Genomic DNA, 21,520 nt, shown 5'->3' with positions numbered 1-21,520 from the left:
CCCGATCGGCATAGTTCACTGCAGCTCAGAACTCCTGAGCTCAAACGATCCTCCAGCCTCAGCCTCCCAGTGACTTGGATTACAGGCGCGCGCCACCACGCCCGGCGAGAGTTCTTCTCATTCATAGAGGCTTTGAGGTTTAGAGTGGTGACGTCATCAAGTGGGACGCTCAGGTTGCATGTAGTGACACAAAAAGCTGCAGGTGTAGTGATGGAGGATGATCCATGTCTGCAGGCCTACACTTCTCCTGAAGCTCCTCAGAGATAAAAATCTTGTTACAATGAAAACATGTTGTGTTCACAGCAGCTGGACCAGACCTGTAGAAAACAGTGACTCTAAGTCATTCATATTTTTTTCATTCTTATAATAAAACAGATAAAAATGAGGACTTGTCTTTTTTATGACAAAGCTCACAATGTATGCTGTCTCCTTTCCTTGTCTCATCTGTGGATCTTACAGCCATCAGGACCCCTCCTCATTTTCTCTGGTAGAATTCTCTGGTTGAAATGACGTAAACCACATAAGTCCAGCCCACAGGTTTTCTGACTAATCCATGTCGAGCATGCCAAAAGGGGCGGTCCCGCGTGAAATTAGCGCATTTCTCTCCAAAAAGTTAGATGTGTATATATTTAGCTGACTGATCTTCACTCTGGTCTCTTCCCGAACATGGTGAGTAAACTGTTCTGTACGAATCTGCTTTGTGTGTCCAGTTACCTGCTCAGTACAGGTGTATTCATGTCTGTGTGGGAGGTGTACAGGTAGTTAATACTTTTTGATCTCAGGTAATAAGTCATTTTGAGTAGCTACAGTAGTTTATATGATCATTATGCAGCCTCATTGTTGTCTGCACTTTATTATCATACTACTGGTGTGTAAAACACTAAATTTTCTCAGGACTGAACACATTTGGTCTAGCACGATTTGGGAAATTTGGTGGTGAATTTGTTTTCTTTGTCAATCCCCCCCCCCAAAAAAAACAAGGCAGTCCAGAACCGGGCCTGCTTTAGCTTCTGGTGTTGCTCATAGAAGCTGCCTCTGTTCTCTTTTTTCAATACAATCTGCTGGAATTTTCATCTGACCCAAAAGTCAGGAGCCTGATCATTATCCTAGACACTGATTAAAGGTCAAAAATTCCACATAAAGATTTTGACCAAAGCACCTTTTATCATTTAAGCAATGTACTGTTTGTTTGTATGGTATTACGAGGCTCCTATTGGCTTGAGACCAGCGTACATGACCAACTGTTTGTATTGTTAGAATCCCTCTCAACTTCTTAGAGTCTCTGCTGCAGTTAGAAAACCAAGAAAACCGATAAGAAAATCAGCTGCTTAGCCTTTCTTAACAATGCAACAAAGCTATGGATCTCTATGCACTTTGCATTGCTTGCTTTTATCACCTGGTATTGCACGTAATGTTCCATGTTTTTCCCACTTTATTGTACAACACTTTGCACTCCTTGTACAGTATGTCAGGTGATAAATGAAGGTGATGATGATGACGATGAATATTATTATTTATGGAACTTCTTTGTTGGTTAAATTTTCAAATTTAATGAAATATTTCCATGGAAGTTGTTAAGTGAACTCTGTCTCTTCACATCCACAAAGTCCTGACGAGAGGCCTTATTTGGTAAGTGGGTGAACCAGGTTTCATTAAATGAACCAAAGGTTTATAAGGTATCAACATTTTCCATCTAAGACACTGTCACATTTTTGTATTGCGATGCAGTGTGTTACAACACATTGTTATGTCCCCAGTGAATATGGAAAATAGTGAAGATATATAAGATATATATAGAGAGAGAAGATATAAGATACTGCTTTTATAATTCCCATAATTATCAGAGAACTGCATACTCTGCATATTTACATTGGGAGTGACAGATACCACTCCTGTGTTTTTTTGCATATGGCTTATGCAGTGGGTGGTGTTTTGTTTTACTGAGCACACAGCTTTTTAAAGATATAAAATATATGTGTGTTTTCATTGAAACAAGACTTTGATCTCTGAGGGAGCCTCAGGAGAAGTGTAGGCCTACAGACATGGATCTTTTTTTCGTCACTACATGCCACCTGAGCGTCCCACCTGATGACGTCACCACTCTAAACCTCAAAGCCTCTATGAATGAGAAGAACTCTCGCCGGGCGTGGTGGCGCGCGCCTGTAATCCAAGTCACTGGGAGGCTGAGGCTGGAGGATCGTTTGAGCTCAGGAGTTCTGAGCTGCAGTGAACTATGCCGATCGGGTGTCCGCACTAAGTTCGGTATCGATATGGTGCTCCTGAGGGAGCTCGGGATCACCAGGTCGTCTAAGGAGGGGTGCACCGGCCCAGGTCGGAAACGGAGCAGGCCAAAGCCCCCGTGCCGCTCAGTAGTGGGATCGCGCCTGTGAATAGACGCTGTAGTGCAGCCTGAGTAATACAACGGGACACAGTTTTTTACACTCTGTGTACTCTTCAACTAACTGCTGGCACAACAACAATGTGTTTACATGATACAACAGCTTCATCGCTGCTACTTTATTGTCTTGTTTCCATGAAAATCCTTCGCAAAGTATTCTCACTACATTCTGTGCTGTGGTTGGTGTCGTTGCTCTTCTCCTCCAGATGGAGGCGCTGCAGGACAAAGGTGGAGGTTTTTCTAAACAGTGAGTCTTGGATAAACATTTCAGTCACTGTGTTTTGGAATACAGAGATGTGCATCAACAACAGCAGATCATATGAAGCTTAGAGAGAGAAGCAGGCATTAGAGGCTCAGGTCTCCAAATACAAAAATGTCAACCACCTGTTTGTTCATAATGATCCTCAAGTGCTGCAGAGCTGTTGCAGTTATCTGTCCCCTCATCTCTTCTCATTGCATCTACGTTTTCTTAAAGACTAACAGCAGATAATAGAGGAGAGAGTCAATACCTCACTACTACTTACTATTAATTAACTTAGTTAATTAACCCAAAAGTCGCGAGCCTGGGCATTATCATAGAAACAGATTAAATGGTAAAATTCCATAAGAAGATTTTGACCAAAGCACCTTTTATCATTTAAGCAACGCACGGAAGGTGCTCCTAACACAACAAGATGCCGAAAAACTTGTTCTTGCATTCATTTGAAATAGATACAATCACTATAATCCTCCTTTCACAGGTCTTCCAAGACAATCCATTGATAAACTACAATTAGTTGTGAACTCTGCAACTAGACATTTCATTAGAACAAGAAGTAGAGAGCGCATCACTCCAGTTTTAGTTTACCTGTGCTGGCTCCCTGTATCTTTTAGAATTGATTTTAAAGTCCTGATAATTGCTTAAAAGGCTCTTATTGGCTTGAGACCAGCCTACATGACCAAATGTTTGTATTTCTATAATCCCTCTCAACCTCTTAGAGCCTCTGCTGTCGTTATTCAAAATTCCAAATGAGAAAATCTGCAGCTTAGCCTTTCTTAACTATGCAACAAACCTCTGTAACTCTATGCACTTTGTATTGCTTGGTTTTATCACTTGATATTGCACTTAATTTTCCTGTTTACATGTTTTCCCACTTTATTGTACAACACTTTGCACTCAGTATGTCAGGTGATAAATAAAGGTGGTGGTGATGATGATGATGATGATGATGATTATCATTTATGGAACTTCTTATCTTCTTATATTTGAGTTTGGATTGTTGGTTATTTTTTTTAATTTAATGAGTCCTGACAAGAGGCCTAATTTGGCGAGTGGGTGAACCAGGTTTCATTAAATGACTAAGTATGTTTCTCTACATTCTGTGCTGTGGTTGGTGTCGTTGCTCTTCTCCTCCAGGTGGAGGCGCTGCAGGACAAACAAACTGAAGTGTTTTGTGAAGGGTTTTTCATCGGAACAAGACAACAAAGTAGCAGCGATGAAGCTGTTGTATCATGTAAACACATTGTTGTTGTGCCAGCAGTTAGTTGAAGAGTACACAGAGTGTAAAAAGACTGTGTCCCGCTGTATTACTCAGGCTGCACTACAGCGTCTATTCACAGGCGCGATCCCACTACTGAGCGGCACGGGGGCTTTGGCCTGCTCCGTTTCCGACCTGGGCCGGTGCACCCCTCCTTAGACGACCTGGTGGTCCCGAGCTCCCTCAGGAGCACCATATCGATACCGAACTTAGTGCGGACACCCGATCGGCATAGTTCACTGCAGCTCAGAACTCCTGAGCTCAAACGATCCTCCAGCCTCAGCCTCCCAGTGACTTGGATTACAGGCGCGCGCCACCACGCCCGGCGAGAAATAGAGCTCCTCATCGGCTATTTGACTTGACTTGAACCTGACGTCATCAAAAAACCACAGCGGCATCTAGTGACGGATGATCGTCTCTGCAGTCCACATGGAACGAGTGCAGCTCTCTGAAGTCCATCCACTGATTCAGTTGAATGTGTCGATGTACTTTGTTTTTCAAGGCTGAGGACAAAACAGTCTCAGATGAATCGGACCTTTGAGTGTAGGGCCCCTAAGATGAGATAATTCATTAAATATGACTTTTTAAAAATAATATTATTAACCACGCACCTGTCGATCTTAAGGTGTGCAGAAGCTGTTCTCGATTAGTTATAAAGAAATCACAACATGGGGTAAGAATCAAGCATCCACAATGAGCATTCTTACAACACTTACTTAAAGGAGCACTATGTATCTGTGTGTGTTTTGAGAGTAAAGTCCCTTACATGAACCAAGATGAGTTTGAATGGGAGTTTTGTCACCTTCCTCACTGTCATCTTCTTTTTTCCTTTCATTTGAATGTATGAGCTTCCCTATGTAGAATGATGTTCATACTTATTAAGTGAAAAGTTTCGCTGCACTCGTTGAAAATCCAGTGATTGTTTTTTGACATCACAAATCATTTGGATGCAAATCCTGGTCCAATATTAACTTGCAAAAGTGTAATATAGACACTGCAGTATATGCACTGAGAATGGAGTTTACAGTGAGGCAGCAAACATCTGTTGTTCAGCAATTCATATTCTGTTTAATGGATGGTATATCTAAACCAGATTTTACTCCAACACTGAACACTTTAAATATAAATATAGGCACAAAAAAAAATGACACAACATGTTTCAGTTTTATTTTTCCAACATTATGATTATGACGGTAACACAAGAAGACACATTACCGCATAAAAGATATAAGGCATGCTCATACCTCCATTGGGTGGTGAAGTCAATAACAAAATAAATGAATCATACAACCACTATGCAACTGTCTGACTCGCAATGTATTTCACACATTTAGAGATTTCCTGTTTATGCAAGAAGGGTAGAGGAGGGACAGCTGGACCGTATTCACAAGTAGAGCTGCAACTAGTGATTATTTTCATTATCGATTAATGTGACAATTATCATCTGACTGATGATTGATTGTTTACTTTATTGTGAAAAAATGCTTGGCACAATTCCCCAGAGGCCAAATTGCTTCTTTTGTCCAACCAACAAACTCCAAAGCCCAAAGACTCTTCATTTACTGTCATAAATGATGCAAGAAGCAGCAAATCCTCATATTTTAGAAGCTGGAACCAGCAAATGTTTGACATTTCTGTTGTCAAATTAGTTGGCAGTTAATTTTCTTTCGACTGTGTTATCGATTGTTCGACTCACTGTTGCAGCTCTCTTCACAATAACTGACAGCACGGTGAACATGGTCCCAACTGAACATGGACAACAAGACGACAGTGAACACAAACATCTGAACAAAATCAAACAATTCAATTACATTATATTTCATAATTTCTAAACCTCTGCAGCAGGGTAGATGGCGAGTCAGCAGCAAAACGGAAACGTCGATGGCAGTAATCACCTGAGAAATGACGATAAAGTGGCTGTTAATTTCATTTATCACTGTGTAAACAACGGTGCTAGTAAATAGCAGACAAGATAGAAACAGCTCAGACCTGCTGATGTATCACAGTAAGTTATGCTAAATGATCATAACTACCATTTTGTGTATAACACATGCATTAAAACAATTATTTTTCCATAAAGAAGATGTATTTAACCAATGTTGTAAGAACAACAATAATAATATGGTAGTTAAAACCTCTCAAATCATAAAACATGGCTTAAAAAAACTGATATATCACTGTATATTACAAAAACATTTTCAGCACATTTAGAGCGCCATTGAACAGCATTTGAACAAAAGACTTAATCAGTTATTACATAATTTCTAGTCATATTTTGTACACATGGACAACATCATATTGCATTTTGCGGGTGAATCTGCTTTACATATCCCAAGAGAGGAATGGTAACAGAAGCAGTGAGGGTGAGCTGGTTAGATGAAAAGTAGCAGGTGACATGCTGATACTGTGGAAATTCAGTATTGTACAATTCAAGATTTTAAACATCATTCCTGCTCAGAGTTTCAAAAACCCTCACTCATAATCCCTCAACCTGGCCACGCATGCACCCAGCTGATCTAAACTGAGAAGCAGAAGAGTGGACTCGAGTCACCGTTCTGATGACTTGCAATCTGAATTGACAGACTCAACTTGGACTTGAACTGACTTGACTTGGGGGCATGAAGACTCAAACAACTTGACTGTGTTCATTCCATGTTTTCAGTTTACATATAAAATATCTAAAATGTTCGGTCCCAATTTCAAATGTCTGTGTAACATTACCCAGTTTTCAATTGTGCATTGTCAGAACAGCATCATGATTGGACGAGGAGGGAATGCACACACACACACACGTGCAGCTTTAGAGTCTCATATTCTCTAAACAGGCAGATACACGGGGGGAAATGTAACAAAGTTTGATGTTGTAGTCTAGCTGTCAGTATTTCAAGCAAAGTATTTAGGCTCTGGCAGTATTTCCAAACATTTTCTGTTTTTTTGGTGTCTTTTTTTTGACTCTCCTAATACCACCAGTATACACCAGGTGGTAGTATGTATTAGTCACTCAGAGGGAAACTGCTCCAGAAGAGAGCTTGATAATCCCACCCTTCCTGTTCTCAAACAAAGCAAGGAGTTCTGCAATTGCAAATAAACACACATTATTTAAGAGACAGTGGATTCATTTCTGTGTTGTACTCCTAAAACTTATTTTTACTGCATGATTGTTGCAGGCAGCTGACTGATGTGGCATTACCTCATTGTGCACTGATCACCTGTCAATCAAACAGTGTGGCCGGTGCTTTGGAAACTTCTCATTTGTTGTTCTGTCAGTGTTTGAGTTTCTTGATGTGGCGCTCCTTCCTGTGTCTGTTTATCAACACTGGCTATCACTGTGCGTGATGATTTCTTTATCTGTACTGATCTTTGATTGCATGAAAATTAAACTTCTCTGTGCCTTGAAATTTTTGTATTGATGTATTCTGTATGTTTTTGATCTATTTCATTACATGGGTCTGTAGAGGGGAAGCAGCTGACCATCATTTATCATATTATGTTCTCATCACTTTGTACTCTTGTAAAGAGGTTTTATTGCTTTATTATTGACAATGTAATTGTTTGGCACGAGAAATGTACAAAATGAGGTGAAGTAAATGGATGTTTGGATCATAAATAAATATATAACATACAGGGTACTTATGCACGGAACAGATCCTCAGAGCAGATGCGATTTCAAAATTCTTAATTCTTGTTTTCAATGTCTTTTTGTGCTCCTGTAAAGCACTCTGAATTGTCCTGTGGCTGACTGGCGCTATATAAATTAAAAACCTTAATACCAGAGCATTAAGTAACCGTCCTGTGCAAAACACAACACTTCAAAGAAATGGGGAGGTTGGCAAGCAGGCCTTTTTAATATCAGCACCTAAGTGTCAATTTCTTAATACTCGGTGACACTAATGTCACGTTTCTCCATACGTTGCATTACTTTGACAACCTTTTGACATTTGCTTACTTGAGGATGGCATGGCATCATGTGAAGGGATCCCTGGTGATTCCTTCGCAGCATGAGGGTCCTCTGTTTGGGAAGTGACAGGGATTTCTGCTTCTGAGGCCTCCAACATTGGCTCCTTTTTATTTCTCACGGCCCAGTGCATTGACTGCAAACAGACGACCAGATACATCACCAGGCTTTCTAGGTGATACACATAACATCAACACCAGAGTAAAGACAATACATACGGTTTTAACCGAGTCATTCAAGGCTTGCCAGTCATGAAATGGTATAGTAACGCCACTTCTTTTCCAAAGGTCGTAGTTTTTTCTTTTGGTTTCATTGCATAAAACCTCTTTGGCTTCTTGCAGCTTTTGGAAATCTGCCACTGCCAGAGAGAAAGAAAAGATCAGGATCTAAGATGGAACATTAGGCTCACAAAGTTAGGAGAATTAAATACCCTCTACTTTGAATACACTTGTCAGCAGCTCTCCATTAACATAATACATAATTTGCTTTGAAGTCGAAACATCAGAAAGAGAAATTGATCATGTGTGGGATAATTATGAACACTTAAATTTGGGAACAAACATCACTCAAAGGTCATGCATTTTCTTTTTTTTGGGTTGGATTCAGGCTGATTTCAAATCACACTTCTGGCTAAAATAATAATTTCACAAAATATCATCCTTGAGCATCCCTTCAAAGGATTCACATGCGTAACAATAACGGCGCACATATCTACCTGCTCCTGGGTTGTCTAGGTGCTTGTCCGGGTGACAAGTCAAAGCTCTGATCTTGTATTCGCTGAGAATCTGCTCGGTCTGCAAGGTAAAAGCTTAAATGAACATAGTGTGCTTTGGCAAATCCAAATGTTCCAATTCAGTTATGTTGATATGGCAATAAAGTATTGCATCTTGAATATATAAGGGATATATCCACAGTGATTTTCTGAGCTGGTCTGTTATGCTGAGTTGTAAATGATCAGTTTATTTTGAGGCCTCCAAATACATCCCCATCCCACATATTGCTGTTGTTTAGGGTGTGTAGTGTTAATAATATGAATAGATTACTAACTTAACATGTTATAATACGTATTATCATACGTGTGAACGTGTTGAGGAAGGGATTATTGAAGACAAATGCTGCAGCAACCATCAGACGCTGGATGACGCACGTACATGTCCTCTGACATCTTTTGCTGAAGCATCAACAGGTCTCTGTTGGTTCAGACTAACCTCTGGAGCAAAGTCCATGAATTCTAGGATTGAACAACCAACAGTTTGCTGGTCGTCTTCATACATACACCATTTTATGTGACCCTCTACTTGTGAACTCTTAAACCAGAGCGTTTTCTATTTGTAGATGTAGACAATTATGAGGCTGTCACCCAGCAAATAGACTGATCCTTACAGACGCACAGACCACAACTTACCGACGACAGCTCATCACATCCTAATAAACCGTAGTAATCCTCCAAGTCCTCTGGTTTGCAGTTCAAAACAGCATCCATGAAAATCTGATTTGTGTGTAGTTTCTGGTAGCGGAGCAGCTTCTGCTATCCTGGATCACAGCTGTGGTTCAAGAGTCGCTGATGGGGTTCCACCTCGCTGCTGCTGCTGGTGCTGGTGTGGGTCACTCACTCACTATATCCTCAAAGCTGAACTTTTTTTTATTATTATTATTACTATTTGGTCAGCTAGCTTTGCGTCAATAATTGATTAACAGCCAACTGGTTAAAGTAATCAAGGGAGAGCTCTCCTGACTGACTCGTGGGGAAAAGTCAGCGCTCCCTTTCAATGTATGACGCATGCTGCATTCATGTGCCGAACTAAAATTCACACTCGGCTCGAAATTTCCAGCGCTCACTGAGTACCAGGCAAAAGTGGAGGCTATTAGAAAACATGATAAATTAGTCTGTGATGAAAAAAAAATATATATGTCTTTGATGACAAGGTTATGTGGCATATGTGGCTAAATTAATATAATACATTTGCAAGAGGCATGCACTTTATTCATTAAAATTGCAACGTCTTCGTGTAATTTAAAGGGATTTACTCGCATAGCTCACATGCTGTTATGATAGTTTTCTGTGTGCGTTTGATGCATAACTGTTTGCAGTTATTCATGAGCGCTCACCTTTTGCTAAAATTAATCCGACAGTGTTTGAAGGCAGCAATATTTTGTTATGGTTTTATGTGGTGGACGTAAAAAGGGGCGTTCCCGTCCTGACTACTGGTGGAGAACGAGTCACGTGCTCTATGCAAATGAGCCAGCTGTCCGAGAGGAAGGATCTGCTCAGCGGCTCTGCGGGCTGAAGATGGCGGACGGAGAGAACAGTCTCGGAATGGCCTTTTCTGGCGCCTCCGAAATGGACGAACCAGCCGCGAAAAGGTCGAAAATCAGTCCGTTGACTAACTACGGATTCAAAGTCGCCAAAGCCGACCAGTTATCGGGGCTCCAGGGGGCCACTGAGAGCTGGGAGGCGGCGGTGGATTGTGCGCAGCCAGCGGAGCCGGTGATGGCGGTAGAGCAGGCCCCAGCGGCAGCGCTAGGCGGAGACAACAATGGACTGGGAATGCTGGTCTCCGAGTCGCACAAACCAGTAGACGACGGCACTGTGCTCGGGACAACCGAGGAGGGTGCTGGTATGTAAACGAGGCGGACATTTAACACAGCTTCATGTATTTACTCGACTTCGTGGAAAGAGTGGGAACTGCTTGTTTTACCAACTTAACCGGCGAGTTTGAAACGGACGAGAAGTTAATTGACGCTAGCTAACGTTAAACACAGGAAAGGTGTGTGGGTGTCGAGAGGTGTGCTGCTTTAACTTTGCTGAATTTGGCGCTCAGAGGTAAAGAGGAAACTGTCTGCGACATATCTTTCCCGATTTATCTCAAAGCTAACTTATTTCATCAAGGCGCTGAACTTTGATAGCAACTTAGCATTTGTTAGCCAGTTTACCTCTTTGCCCCGCTTAAGTTCGCTTAATTAGGTTAACTTGAATGCTATCTCGCTGTCCTTGCTGCCGTGCATATTGGCTGTGACAGTTCTCAAGTCGTCATTCGAGATACACGCCACTTATTTTCAGTTTTATTAATTACTTTTTTCTAAACCTCTCTGTTCAGATTTTCTTGGACATGACGATCTCCCCTCAAATGGTCTGGCTGTCACCCCGGACCACATCACCGAGGAAGATGACAGATCCTCCCATGCAAGCTCCAGCGACTGGACTCCTCAACCCCAAATAGGTACCTCCACGAATTTCAGCAGTATTTGGTTCAAACCTCGCCTGCTGCAACTGTTAACAGTCTCTGTAGTTTGAAGGAAAATATGTAGCGTTAACATTTTACCATACAAGTCATGCTGAGATGTTGATATTCTCGGACAGGTTCCTACAGTTTCATCCAGCAGCACATCAGAGAGACCGATCCGAGGACCATTCTGAGGGAGCTGCTGCCGGAGACTGTGCTCCCACCGGATTTAGATGATATGACATTGTGGCAGATCATCATCAACATCTCAGAACCTCCGAAAAGAAAGAAGCGGAAAGATATCAACACGTTAGAAGATGTGGTCAGGCTACTCCAGGAGAGCAAAAGGATCCTTGTGCTGACTGGTGCTGGGGTATGCATGTACTTTGGTATCATGCAGTTGTACTACTTGAATTAGCATTAAGTGAACATATTCTGTTGTCAGTGTTTGAATGATTTTTCTTTTCTTCCTGTAGGTGTCTGTTTCATGTGGAATACCAGACTTTCGATCCAGAGATGGGATTTATGCACGACTTGCTGTTGACTTTCCTGATCTTCCAGACCCCCAAGCAATGTTTGACATTGATTATTTTAGACGAGACCCAAGACCCTTTTTCAAGTTTGCTAAGGTTTGTTCATTGTGTCCACTTGATTTTCTGAAAATCAGTGTTGATGATGATACATAAAATATGGTTTGATCACGCTGAACTCAGATCCTGGTGTGTGGTGTCTGATGTGAAAATAAACTTTATGTATATAATGCATTCAAAACTAAACATGCTCACGTAAACATTAACTTGGCATTGCAAAGTCCCAATTTGTGTAGCTTATCCAGGCGTTTAAAGTTAACAAGGTTTTAAAAGTTTTCCAGATGAATGGTAAAGACAAGCTATGACAGGGGTGACATGCATGAATATATCAAGGTTTGGTTTTAGTCCACAAGTTCTGATTATCTCTTTGTTGTTACAGGAGATCTACCCTGGTCAGTTCCAGCCCTCACCCTGTCACCGATTCATATCTATGCTGGATAAGCAGGGGAAGCTGCTGCGCAATTACACACAAAACATTGATACATTAGAACAAGTGGCGGGAGTTCAGCGAATTATCCAGTGTCATGGTAAGTGATGAAGCTAAAAGATGGTTTTCGGTTATTTGTTTAAATAGTTAATATATTAACTTAAATATTATTAATAACGTTTTAAATAACTTTTTATTTCAGGTTCATTTGCAACTGCGTCTTGTCTCGTCTGTAAACACAAAGTGGATTGTGAGGCCATAAGGGAAGACATCTTTAACCAGGTATGTATTCATTACAAACTGATCCAAGATGACACATTTACCAGCACTGATGGATACTGCAGTTTTATTTTAGTGTTTCCCATAACTCCTGTTTTTTCCACATTACGATAAAATAAATTAATTTAAACACAGTGGCGTAAAAAGTACAATATTTGCTTCCAAGTGTAATGGAGTGTAAGTATAAAGTAGTGACAGATGTAAATACACAAGTAAAGAATGAGTACGTAAAAATCGTACTTAAGAACAGTACTCGGGCAAATTGAATTTGCAATTACTTTCCATCACTGCCTATTATACACACTTTTGTATGTATTAAGCAACACCTGCAACAATGGCAATGAACATCAAACTGTGTTTTTCTAACAGTAACAATATTTAGAGTTTCATGGTTACAGTGTGAATATACTCCTCAACAATCCTGTGCATCTCTTATACTTTTTATCAGCACTGGTTCCAAAACTTGAGCAGTACAGGGACATGAGTGAAACTGAAGATTGACCCTCTTCACCACAGACATTTTGTAATTTTAAACACAGATGAAACAATAACCATTATTAATTGCTGAATTGCATTGCATTATTTGCTAGAAGGGAGCCATTGTCACGAAAAATGTATTTTACCCATGAACTAAGAAAAAAACAAACTGCAATGTTCTGATATCACAGGCTGTCAGGTTTAGGCTGCAAAGATTTTAACACTGCAAAAAGACATGCAAAGTTCAAGGTGGACAGAACTTTATTAGGAGAAATATAAAAAAATGATGGTCAGCAAGTGGTTTTAGACTTCTGAAATCTTCTGCATTCACCACCAAAATCATTTGATAAACTAGATACCACTCTGGTAATGTGTATTGATTTATTGTCTTTCTTCGTTTATTTTTTGTGATTTGTCATGAACGTGTTAAAAATGTGATGATATATTTTTTTTAGCTTCAGCACAAACTGTCACTGTAGTGATACCCCCAGGCAGAGTAATCATAATAAAACATGCTTTTTATAAACACCTTTCCCATAAGATTTTGCTCCATCCATCCATGTACAATAAATCAGGATGGTGCAGCTGCCTACTTTGAAGATATTGGTTAGTGCTGTTATTACAGTTATTATATACATGCTGCCCCCAGTCTAAAGATGAAATTTAACACAATATTTTGTGAAAATGCTAATAACATAATTTCATCCTGCAGGTTGTCCCTCGATGCTCACGGTGTCCAGGCGATATTCCCCTGGCAATCATGAAACCTGACATTGTCTTCTTTGGAGAGAATCTTCCAGAAATGTTCCACAGAGCCATGAAGCAGGACAAAGACGAGGTGGACCTTTTGATTGTCATTGGCTCTTCACTTAAAGTCCGACCAGTTGCCCTTATCCCAAGTATGTTTTTTTTTTTTTTTACTACTTTTTTAATGTGATAGCCAGTTTCTATTGTTCTTGCAGTAAATCCAAACAATACTTACCCGTTTTCTCTTCATCTCATCCAGACTCTATTCCTCATGAAGTGCCTCAGATCCTGATCAATAGGGAGCAGCTGCCTCACCTCAACTTTGACGTTGAGCTACTTGGGGACTGTGATGTCATTGTCAATGAGCTCTGTCATCGGTTGGGTGCAGACTTTGAGCAGCTCTGCTACAACACTGTAAGACTCAATGAAATCACAGAAAAACCCCCTCGGTTACCAGAACAGCCACCAAGCGAGGCCTTGCCTGCATCCAGCGATGCAGCCCAGGAGGAGCAGAAGCAACACATCACAGACTCAGTAACAAAGCCTTCAGAAGAGACAGAAAGTCCGAATGTCACAGAGACCACTGGTAATAATGTAACACCTCCAGAGCCTTGTCCAAATGCTCAGAGTCCTAGGGAAGAGACAGCTGAATCTTCAGAGTTGTCTGCAGAAGATGCACCAAAAGAGGATGCCGCTGACGTAAAGAGCCAAACCTCCAACCTTGAGTTTCGTAGACGATGCTGGATGAGTCGAATCAGCAGAAGTCCAATCAGCAAACGCCTTGAGAGTAAGCTTTAGATCATGGTAGAGAGAACAGCACTCTTTACGACATTATACTTAACAAATAAGTTTTGGTTTATTAGATGGTGGGACATAGGTGTGTTACCACAGGTGCTAATCCATCATCCCATTAATTAAAGATGTTCTGCAGATTTTGATTTCAGCTCAGTAAATTGTTTGTATTTGTTCCCGCAGCAGGCCAGTACCTGTTTCAAGCACCGAATCACTATATCTTCCACGGTGCAGAGGTTTACTCTGACTCCGAAGATGAGACGTCGAGCTCTTGTGGGAGTGACAGTGACGAGTCTGAATGCAGCGCAGATGGGGTGGAAGAAGACAGCGAGCCAGAAGAAGCTGGTGCACTAGCAGCTGATGGCGAGACGTGCCTCAGAGACACAATACAAGACACTTCAGCCAATGAGGGCACACCAATTGTGCAGACAGACAGTACTTCTGAACAGACTCAGAGCACCACACACCTTTAAATGTAAAGTACCCAGTTGACAAAGCACTAATTGTCTTTTTTATATATATATATATATATATATATGTTTCATATATTTTTGACTCATCAACCTTATTATTATTTTTCATAAAGTTGAAATTGCGTGACAACTTTGTGTGAATATGCAGCAAGTTTCTTTTTTTTTTTTGTTCTGTACCCAGTTTGTTCACATGCATTGTGTCTGAAACTTCATACTGTATACTACTTACTAAATAGAATGCAGTAGTTTTTTGTTTATAAATTTCTTTCCATGTGCTCATCTCATTTTGCATTCACATTTTCAGAAATGTAGCTGATGCTTTCATCTATTGCGACGTACCATGAATGCAACATTAGATTAAGCTTTAATTCCTAAATTATAATGATTATAAGCAAAGACATCAGTTCTCTCAGTTCATCTTGTGATGTCAGTTGTGGTCTCATGCTGTGTTTAGAGTTGGTTCATGTTGCCGTTGGGAAACATGTAAATATGTAAGCCTACTGCCTGCTAAATAGTGGGTACTATGAGTTTCAGACACATACATAAATCTTCAAATGGTTTACTTGAATTCATTGTCTAACCTGCAATATATAACGTTTAGCTCTGCCCTTTCATGAGGGTCAATGCTAGAAATAAGGAACAGTAATCTTTAATTTTAGACCAAAGAACACTTTATCAACACGCTCCTATGTTGTCTTCAAAAGCTTTGTATGTTTAACCTGTCATTTAAATCTTGAAAAAATATAACTATTGACAAGGTGTTTCCTCTGACATGTGGCAGCTACTTTTTATGGTCAGGCCTCCTATTTTTATACTCTGATGCAAGAAATACTCATCTAAGACTAGAAGATAATTTTTCTCTGTGCAAAGTTCTATTAAGTTGTAAGATTAAGTCGTATACAAATATTCAATGCGTTCATCATCGAAAAATGGCACTTTTTCATCATTTACAACAGCTTTTGATGCCCATGTCACTTTTCATAATGTTATAATAGTTTCTATGATTATACAGAGGAGTCTGCTGCCTGCCTGTAAAGATGTAAGTGTTTGAAAATTGACATATTTGAGCCAGTGTGATTGATGGAAAATGTCTACACCAACATAATTCACATACTCTTTCCAGGGTAGTGTTTTGTTTACGTTTGGAGGAAAAACTATTTTTATTTTCTTTTTTACATCATTATAGGTATCTCTTCTGAGGTTCTAAGTAAAAACAAAAAAGAATGAAAACTGACCGGTCATTTTTGTTATTTGATGCATAGTCCAGACAGGTTGTAACCAAACGGCCGCCACGTGATGGTGCAGATGTGAGTACTGCGCCCCCTAGCGACCTGTGAGCGCATCCTGGACTTCCAGGGAGTTTGTGACAAGACTGAGACGCTTTCCGCAACAGACGACGAGTAGAAGTTTACAGTACAGTGTTAAATTCTGATAAGTGTCCTTACAACAGCAACAGGGTAAGAAATGTGGTATCGGAGGGTTAAAAAAGGACGAAAATGTTTGGGAGACGATCGCCCGGCATGCCTACCTTGCGCATGCGTAGTGCGGTATACTAAGTTTGCCTCATTACATCAAGCTAATAGATTCACGTTCGGTTCGTTAACATTTATTCTTTAAAACATTATCTACACGGTCAGGTCGGTTGAGGTTTTCATGGATTTCGACATGGAATTTTATCCCTCCAGTCAGAAGTATTCGAAACTACATTTCCCAGCTTTCTCTCTGCTGTCCGTCGATACGACCTGTCGTAAAAAAACAGTCAACAACAGTAAAACCGAGATGGACACAGCCAAAGACGCCCGACAGTTTCTGTCTTTATCGTTGTTTCTTGTCTAAAATGTTCGTGTAGGGACGCCACGCTTCGGCACACAGCAGCGGTGGTAAACATGGAGGCCATGGAGGATGATAGTTTGAACATTAAAGACGACCATAACCACAACTATTGTGCGAGCAGTAGCAACAAAGTCCGCACGTATCTCAGTAGCCAGCTGTCGGATGCAACGACGGTCCCGCAGCCCGTCTCTCTGCCGGTGCCGGGAGCAGAACCGGGGACACGACGAGGGAAAGTGTGGTCCGGTGGAGCGGCAGGGTCAAAGTTCATGGACTCGGATTCTGGCAGCGATAGCAGCGAAGTCAGCGAGACCGACTGCACGGCACCGCCGGCCGCAGCAGCCGAGGGAAAATTCACCCTCGATTCTACTTCCAAGTTCCGTAAGTTGACTGAACGCAGGCAGTGTGACAGCAGGGCCTGACATCCTGTAGTCTCTGAGCAGCTCGGCCTGCTGCCACATTACCAATGTGTGAAGACTGGTGCTGTTGGTCCAACAGAGCGTTTCACAGCTGACCAACTCTCCTCTTTTTCTCTCAGTTCTGAATGCAATGGCCGTAGAAGACTACCGGAACAATCACTGGCCAAACCTAGAGAAGGCAATCGATCGACTGCTGATTCAGAACACGACAGACCACATCTCTGTTTCTTATGCACAGATATACAGGTGAGACAGGACACACACCCGGGCGGTCCCGTGTAAGTCCCTGGCGTTTTTTGCTGACCTGACATGCTGGGTTTTCTCCTCTGTTTTTCCCCACCTAGTTATGTCTACAAGTGTGTATGTCAGCAGCACTCTGAACTGCTCTACAATGATTTGACATTAAAAATATCAAATCATCTGCAACAAGTCTCCACCCATTTACAAGTAAGCACATCCAAATCCAAAGGGATGATTTTATGCAGCATTTGCATAAACCATAAAAACTGATAATTTGTGTTACTGTTTTTGCAGGCCAGCCCACCTGAGAGCTTCATAGAGACCTTCAACATTGCGCTGACACAATACACAGCCTCTCTTCAATGCATAGTTCCTGTATTTATGTACTTGGTAGGCATCTTTTTCTCAAGCTTTTTTGCTGTTGTTATAGAAAACATTGAACTTTGGTGGCTTTTATTACATATTCTGTGCAGTCAAGTGCGGCCTTTTACCATGGCCGCAGTCCTATTCATTTTACATTTTGAATGTTTGCAGAACAAGTTCTACATCGAGTCAAAGCTGAACAGAGACCTCAGAGAGGATCTGATGAAGCTGTTTGCTGATCACGTCGCAGAAAAACATGTGAACACACTGATGCGTGAGTACTTCATTTGTAACTTTGAATTGGTAACAAATGTTGTCACCTTCATCTGGTTAAAATAGTTCTTTTTGCCCAAATCCAGTGTAGATTTTTGCCTCCCATCCTGGAACGCACCTACAGAGGACTTTGTTCCTTTCTAACACAGTTGACCTCTTAAATATGTGTTTGTGTTGATTTGTTTTCTCTTGCTCAGCTCTTCTCATCAAAGCTCATTCCATGCCATTTCAAGTTCAGCCATCTACAATGGCCAGCGTGGTTAAAGGCCTCTACAGCCTCCGACCAGGTGAGATCTGTTGCCAGAGAGCTCTTGTGTGTACAACTGTTCAAATGTCATTTAAGTATATTTCTGCCGTAAGCTTATGAAACCTTTTTGCCTCCACTTCAGCAAAAGAAACAGATATTTTCGTTTTGCAGCATTCAGAATGGGACAGGTTTTAATCATGAAATCCCTGTTCAGAAGAAGAGGCACTACGTGTTTTATAGGTCTTTGGTTTTCCTCTTTTTTTCAGATTGGGCCCAGTTAGCCCCGGCTCTCTTCTCTGGGTTTATTCCCCAAATCAACCCTCCTACTGTGGAGTCTCTGCTGCCTGACTACGCCGCTCATGACCAGAAGTTGCAGATGGAGCTCTCCATGAACGGATTCCCACGGTCAGTTTTCTGAGGCTTTGCAGTGCTTTGCGCCGCACTTAACTTGAAATCACTGATGTGGCATGTTTTTGTTTTTCCAGCGGTGACCAGTCTCGCAAACGGGCCAGCGATGACTCCTGACTTCTGACTCCAAACCTGTTGCAGAACTGTTACAGTGCCTCCTGCATCTTCATCACATGTTGGCTCACTGCACTAGGTACAATGTGGACAATGTGTCAGTTTCATCTCCCACGACTCAAGGTCACAAAACACTGTGAACAACAAGGAGAGCTTGATGTTGGGCAGAAGCTTAATCTCACTGCACTTAAAAAAAAAGCACACAGACTTCCATGATGGTGCTTTCCTCAGTGGTTATGATGCACACCGCTTCAGTTTTCGCGTGTGCTGAGATGGTTTTTTTCCTCACGCTCTCCTCATTTGAAGAGTGCCTTCATGGTGGCTGTTCTGATCGGATATCTTAACGAGGGATAGGCTGATGATGGGTCTTTCATTCCTAACCTTTAACATGGAAGTGTCTTTTTTGATAGACTGGGCTAATCAAGACTTTCTATTGCTGCTATTAATACTGTCCATGTAATATTACTACGAATCCCTCAGTTTCACCCACTGTGTCTGTAACCCAGCAGCTTCACTCAACACAAATGAGTGTGGAAACAAATGAGAACAAGGGGAACAAGTCAAGTCATTGACCTCAACTCTGATTCCCTTAATGTTGCCTTTACTGTGTTGGTAAACCGGATTGTATTTTCCTGTTGCGCCAAAGAGGATTTGCAGTATTTGGTTTATATTTTCCTCTGGACATTGTCAGTGTTGTATGATGTCTGAGTCACTGAGCCATTTGATTTTTTTTTTTATACTAACAAGTTTTGAACTTTGGTTGATCTGTTTATTTGTCCTGCTCAAGTCAAATTCCAACTTTTAAATATATCACGTCTGTTGTGGCCTTGTGTGTTAGGTTGCCATGTGGGACATCACACTGTTACTGGCAGAAAGCTGAGACAACCACACAGTGGTGTTACTTAAATCATCCCTTAGCTGTAAATATTTCCAACACAATGCTTCATTGTTTTTCTGAAGCAAATGATATGCAATTGTTTGACCAGAGTCGGGCATACTTAAAGGGACAGTTCACCATCAAGTCAAAAATACATATTTTTCCTCTTTCCTGTAGTGCCGGTTATCTGTCCAGATTGTTGTGGTGTGACTTTCAAAGTTTTAGAGATATCGTCTGTAGAGATGTCTGCCTTCTCTGGAATGTAATGGAACTAGATAGACTTGTGGTGCTTAAAGTGCCAAAAAACACTGTAAAGGAAAACTTGAAACAGCAATGTCTCTTTCCAGAATTCTCAACCTGCTTGCCCAAGATAAACCACAGACTTTGTGATGAACAGTTTTTATACAGGTACTCAAGGATGAGTGGTTAGCTAACTAAGCCAGCAGCGATTACAGCCCAGCCGAGGGGGATGCTATTAATGTTTACATCCTTAGCTGTAAAGAGCCTCAAATCCATGAGTAGATGAACCATGTTCATGTATCTGTTCCCAGCACTAATAAACTCACAGCAACACTGGTGTTGGCAATTACACCGACATTTTAAAAGAAAAGACGGCCACTACATGTAGAGTGCTGTAATAATTTACTGATAATTGTACTAAGGATTTCCTACTACTGCAGCTTCACATTAAAAGCATTAAACTAAACTTGAATTACGGAAGAGGCTAGTCACAGGAAATGCATTATGTTCAGTGAGTTCAGCGTTTTCTACTATCATTCATCAAAAATGCATCTGCAGAGCAGAACAATGGTCATTTTCATCATTTGTTGACAGAGGATCAGTTTGAATTATGTCTGGGAGTCGTCTTAAAGAGTTGGTTGAGTAATGACGAGCTGTTGGATGAAGTGCTGCACACCTCCAACATCTCAGTGAGGTAACCAACTCCTTTTCCTCAGTTAACAGTCAATACAGTCAACAAATTATCAGTTTCAGTGTAATTGGTGTCTGCCGTAACATCATACAAGATCACTAACACCGACTAACATGGTAAGATTAACTTGCATGCTTCTTTTCTGCACAGTGTTCTAATTGCCAGACAACCTAAACCAAATATGATATACATAGAGAAATGGCACCACAGGCAAGAGGAAAATACATATTTTTGATTTGGGGGTGAGCTGTCCCTTTGAGCTTTAAAGGTTCCTAACATGTATAGCCTGTCCGTGATCTAGGTGTTTTCTTTGAGCAGTGGTCGGTTTGACCAGCTTTTGTCACAGATGCATTTTTGTTAAATGATTCACTTGAGTAGAAGTATTTGATACAAGGTCTTACACTGTTTTAAGTGTAAATAGACGCTCAGACTTGGTTTCCCTTTCTGTCAGTGGGTTCTTGAAGTGGTTCTCATCATCTTTCTAGTAGACTAATTGCATTAAGTATGGGACACAGAGGATTTTGGTTTCTACTGTTCAAGGTCTTAAATTTTAGTTGGTCAAGTAGGCATGAACTTAATAATAAAGTAGAAGAAGATAAGAGTCACTGCAGTTGCCGAACGCCAGATGTACCCTCTTCATTTGCTGAGATTGTACCACCCGTTTTCTCTAACACACTGCAAAAAATGTCCCTGTTAAAACAACTGAACAACTGTGAATAAAACTCTTCTCGGCTGAATTGCTGTTTCTGAAATGTTGCAAGGAAATGTTTCTCTTTCACAACCCAATAAAATCCTTAAAACCAGCCAGAAGCCACTACCAGATGTTTTACCGCCTGCAACATCAGTGCTTTGAAATTGATTATCGCTGATAATCTGCTGGGTTAACGTTGGTGTGTGGGAGGCTTAACAAGGGGCTTCTAATTCTGTAGGATGGAAGTC

General features: G+C 41.0%; 3 protein-coding genes across 3 annotated transcripts; 2 read left to right on the top strand and 1 right to left on the bottom strand.

Moving 5' to 3' along the window:
• Positions 1-5,060: 5,060 nt before the first annotated feature.
• Positions 5,061-9,664, bottom strand: dnajc12 (DnaJ (Hsp40) homolog, subfamily C, member 12). Its single transcript, XM_037122930.1, has 5 exons — positions 9,276-9,664; positions 8,586-8,664; positions 8,089-8,228; positions 7,862-8,006; positions 5,061-5,810 (listed from the first exon to the last, which is right to left on the bottom strand). Exons 1-5 carry the CDS (start codon positions 9,351-9,353, stop codon positions 5,728-5,730), a joined length of 525 nt encoding a protein of 174 aa, XP_036978825.1. The 5' UTR covers positions 9,354-9,664; the 3' UTR covers positions 5,061-5,727.
• A 428-nt stretch (positions 9,665-10,092) lies between these two features.
• On the top strand, positions 10,093-15,650 carry sirt1 (sirtuin 1). The gene is made up of 9 exons (XM_037122928.1): positions 10,093-10,488; positions 10,969-11,091; positions 11,232-11,467; positions 11,571-11,723; positions 12,064-12,211; positions 12,314-12,393; positions 13,580-13,766; positions 13,874-14,401; positions 14,590-15,650. Exons 1-9 carry the CDS (start codon positions 10,161-10,163, stop codon positions 14,877-14,879), a joined length of 2,073 nt encoding a protein of 690 aa, XP_036978823.1. The 5' UTR covers positions 10,093-10,160; the 3' UTR covers positions 14,880-15,650.
• A 599-nt stretch (positions 15,651-16,249) lies between these two features.
• cacul1 (CDK2 associated cullin domain 1) lies at positions 16,250-21,384 on the top strand. The gene is made up of 8 exons (XM_037122929.1): positions 16,250-17,090; positions 17,248-17,374; positions 17,473-17,575; positions 17,663-17,758; positions 17,903-18,005; positions 18,202-18,291; positions 18,518-18,656; positions 18,737-21,384. The coding sequence occupies exons 1-8, from the start codon at positions 16,766-16,768 to the stop codon at positions 18,774-18,776; spliced, it is 1,023 nt and encodes a 340-aa protein (XP_036978824.1). The 5' UTR covers positions 16,250-16,765; the 3' UTR covers positions 18,777-21,384.
• The last annotated feature ends 136 nt before the right edge of the window (positions 21,385-21,520 follow it).

This window comes from Acanthopagrus latus, chromosome 15 (assembly GCF_904848185.1).
Source record: "Acanthopagrus latus isolate v.2019 chromosome 15, fAcaLat1.1, whole genome shotgun sequence".
Classification (NCBI taxonomy): Eukaryota; Metazoa; Chordata; class Actinopteri; order Spariformes; family Sparidae; genus Acanthopagrus; species Acanthopagrus latus.
The sequence above is the reverse complement of the archived record's forward strand: the minus strand, read 5'-3'. Positions and strand labels throughout refer to the sequence as shown.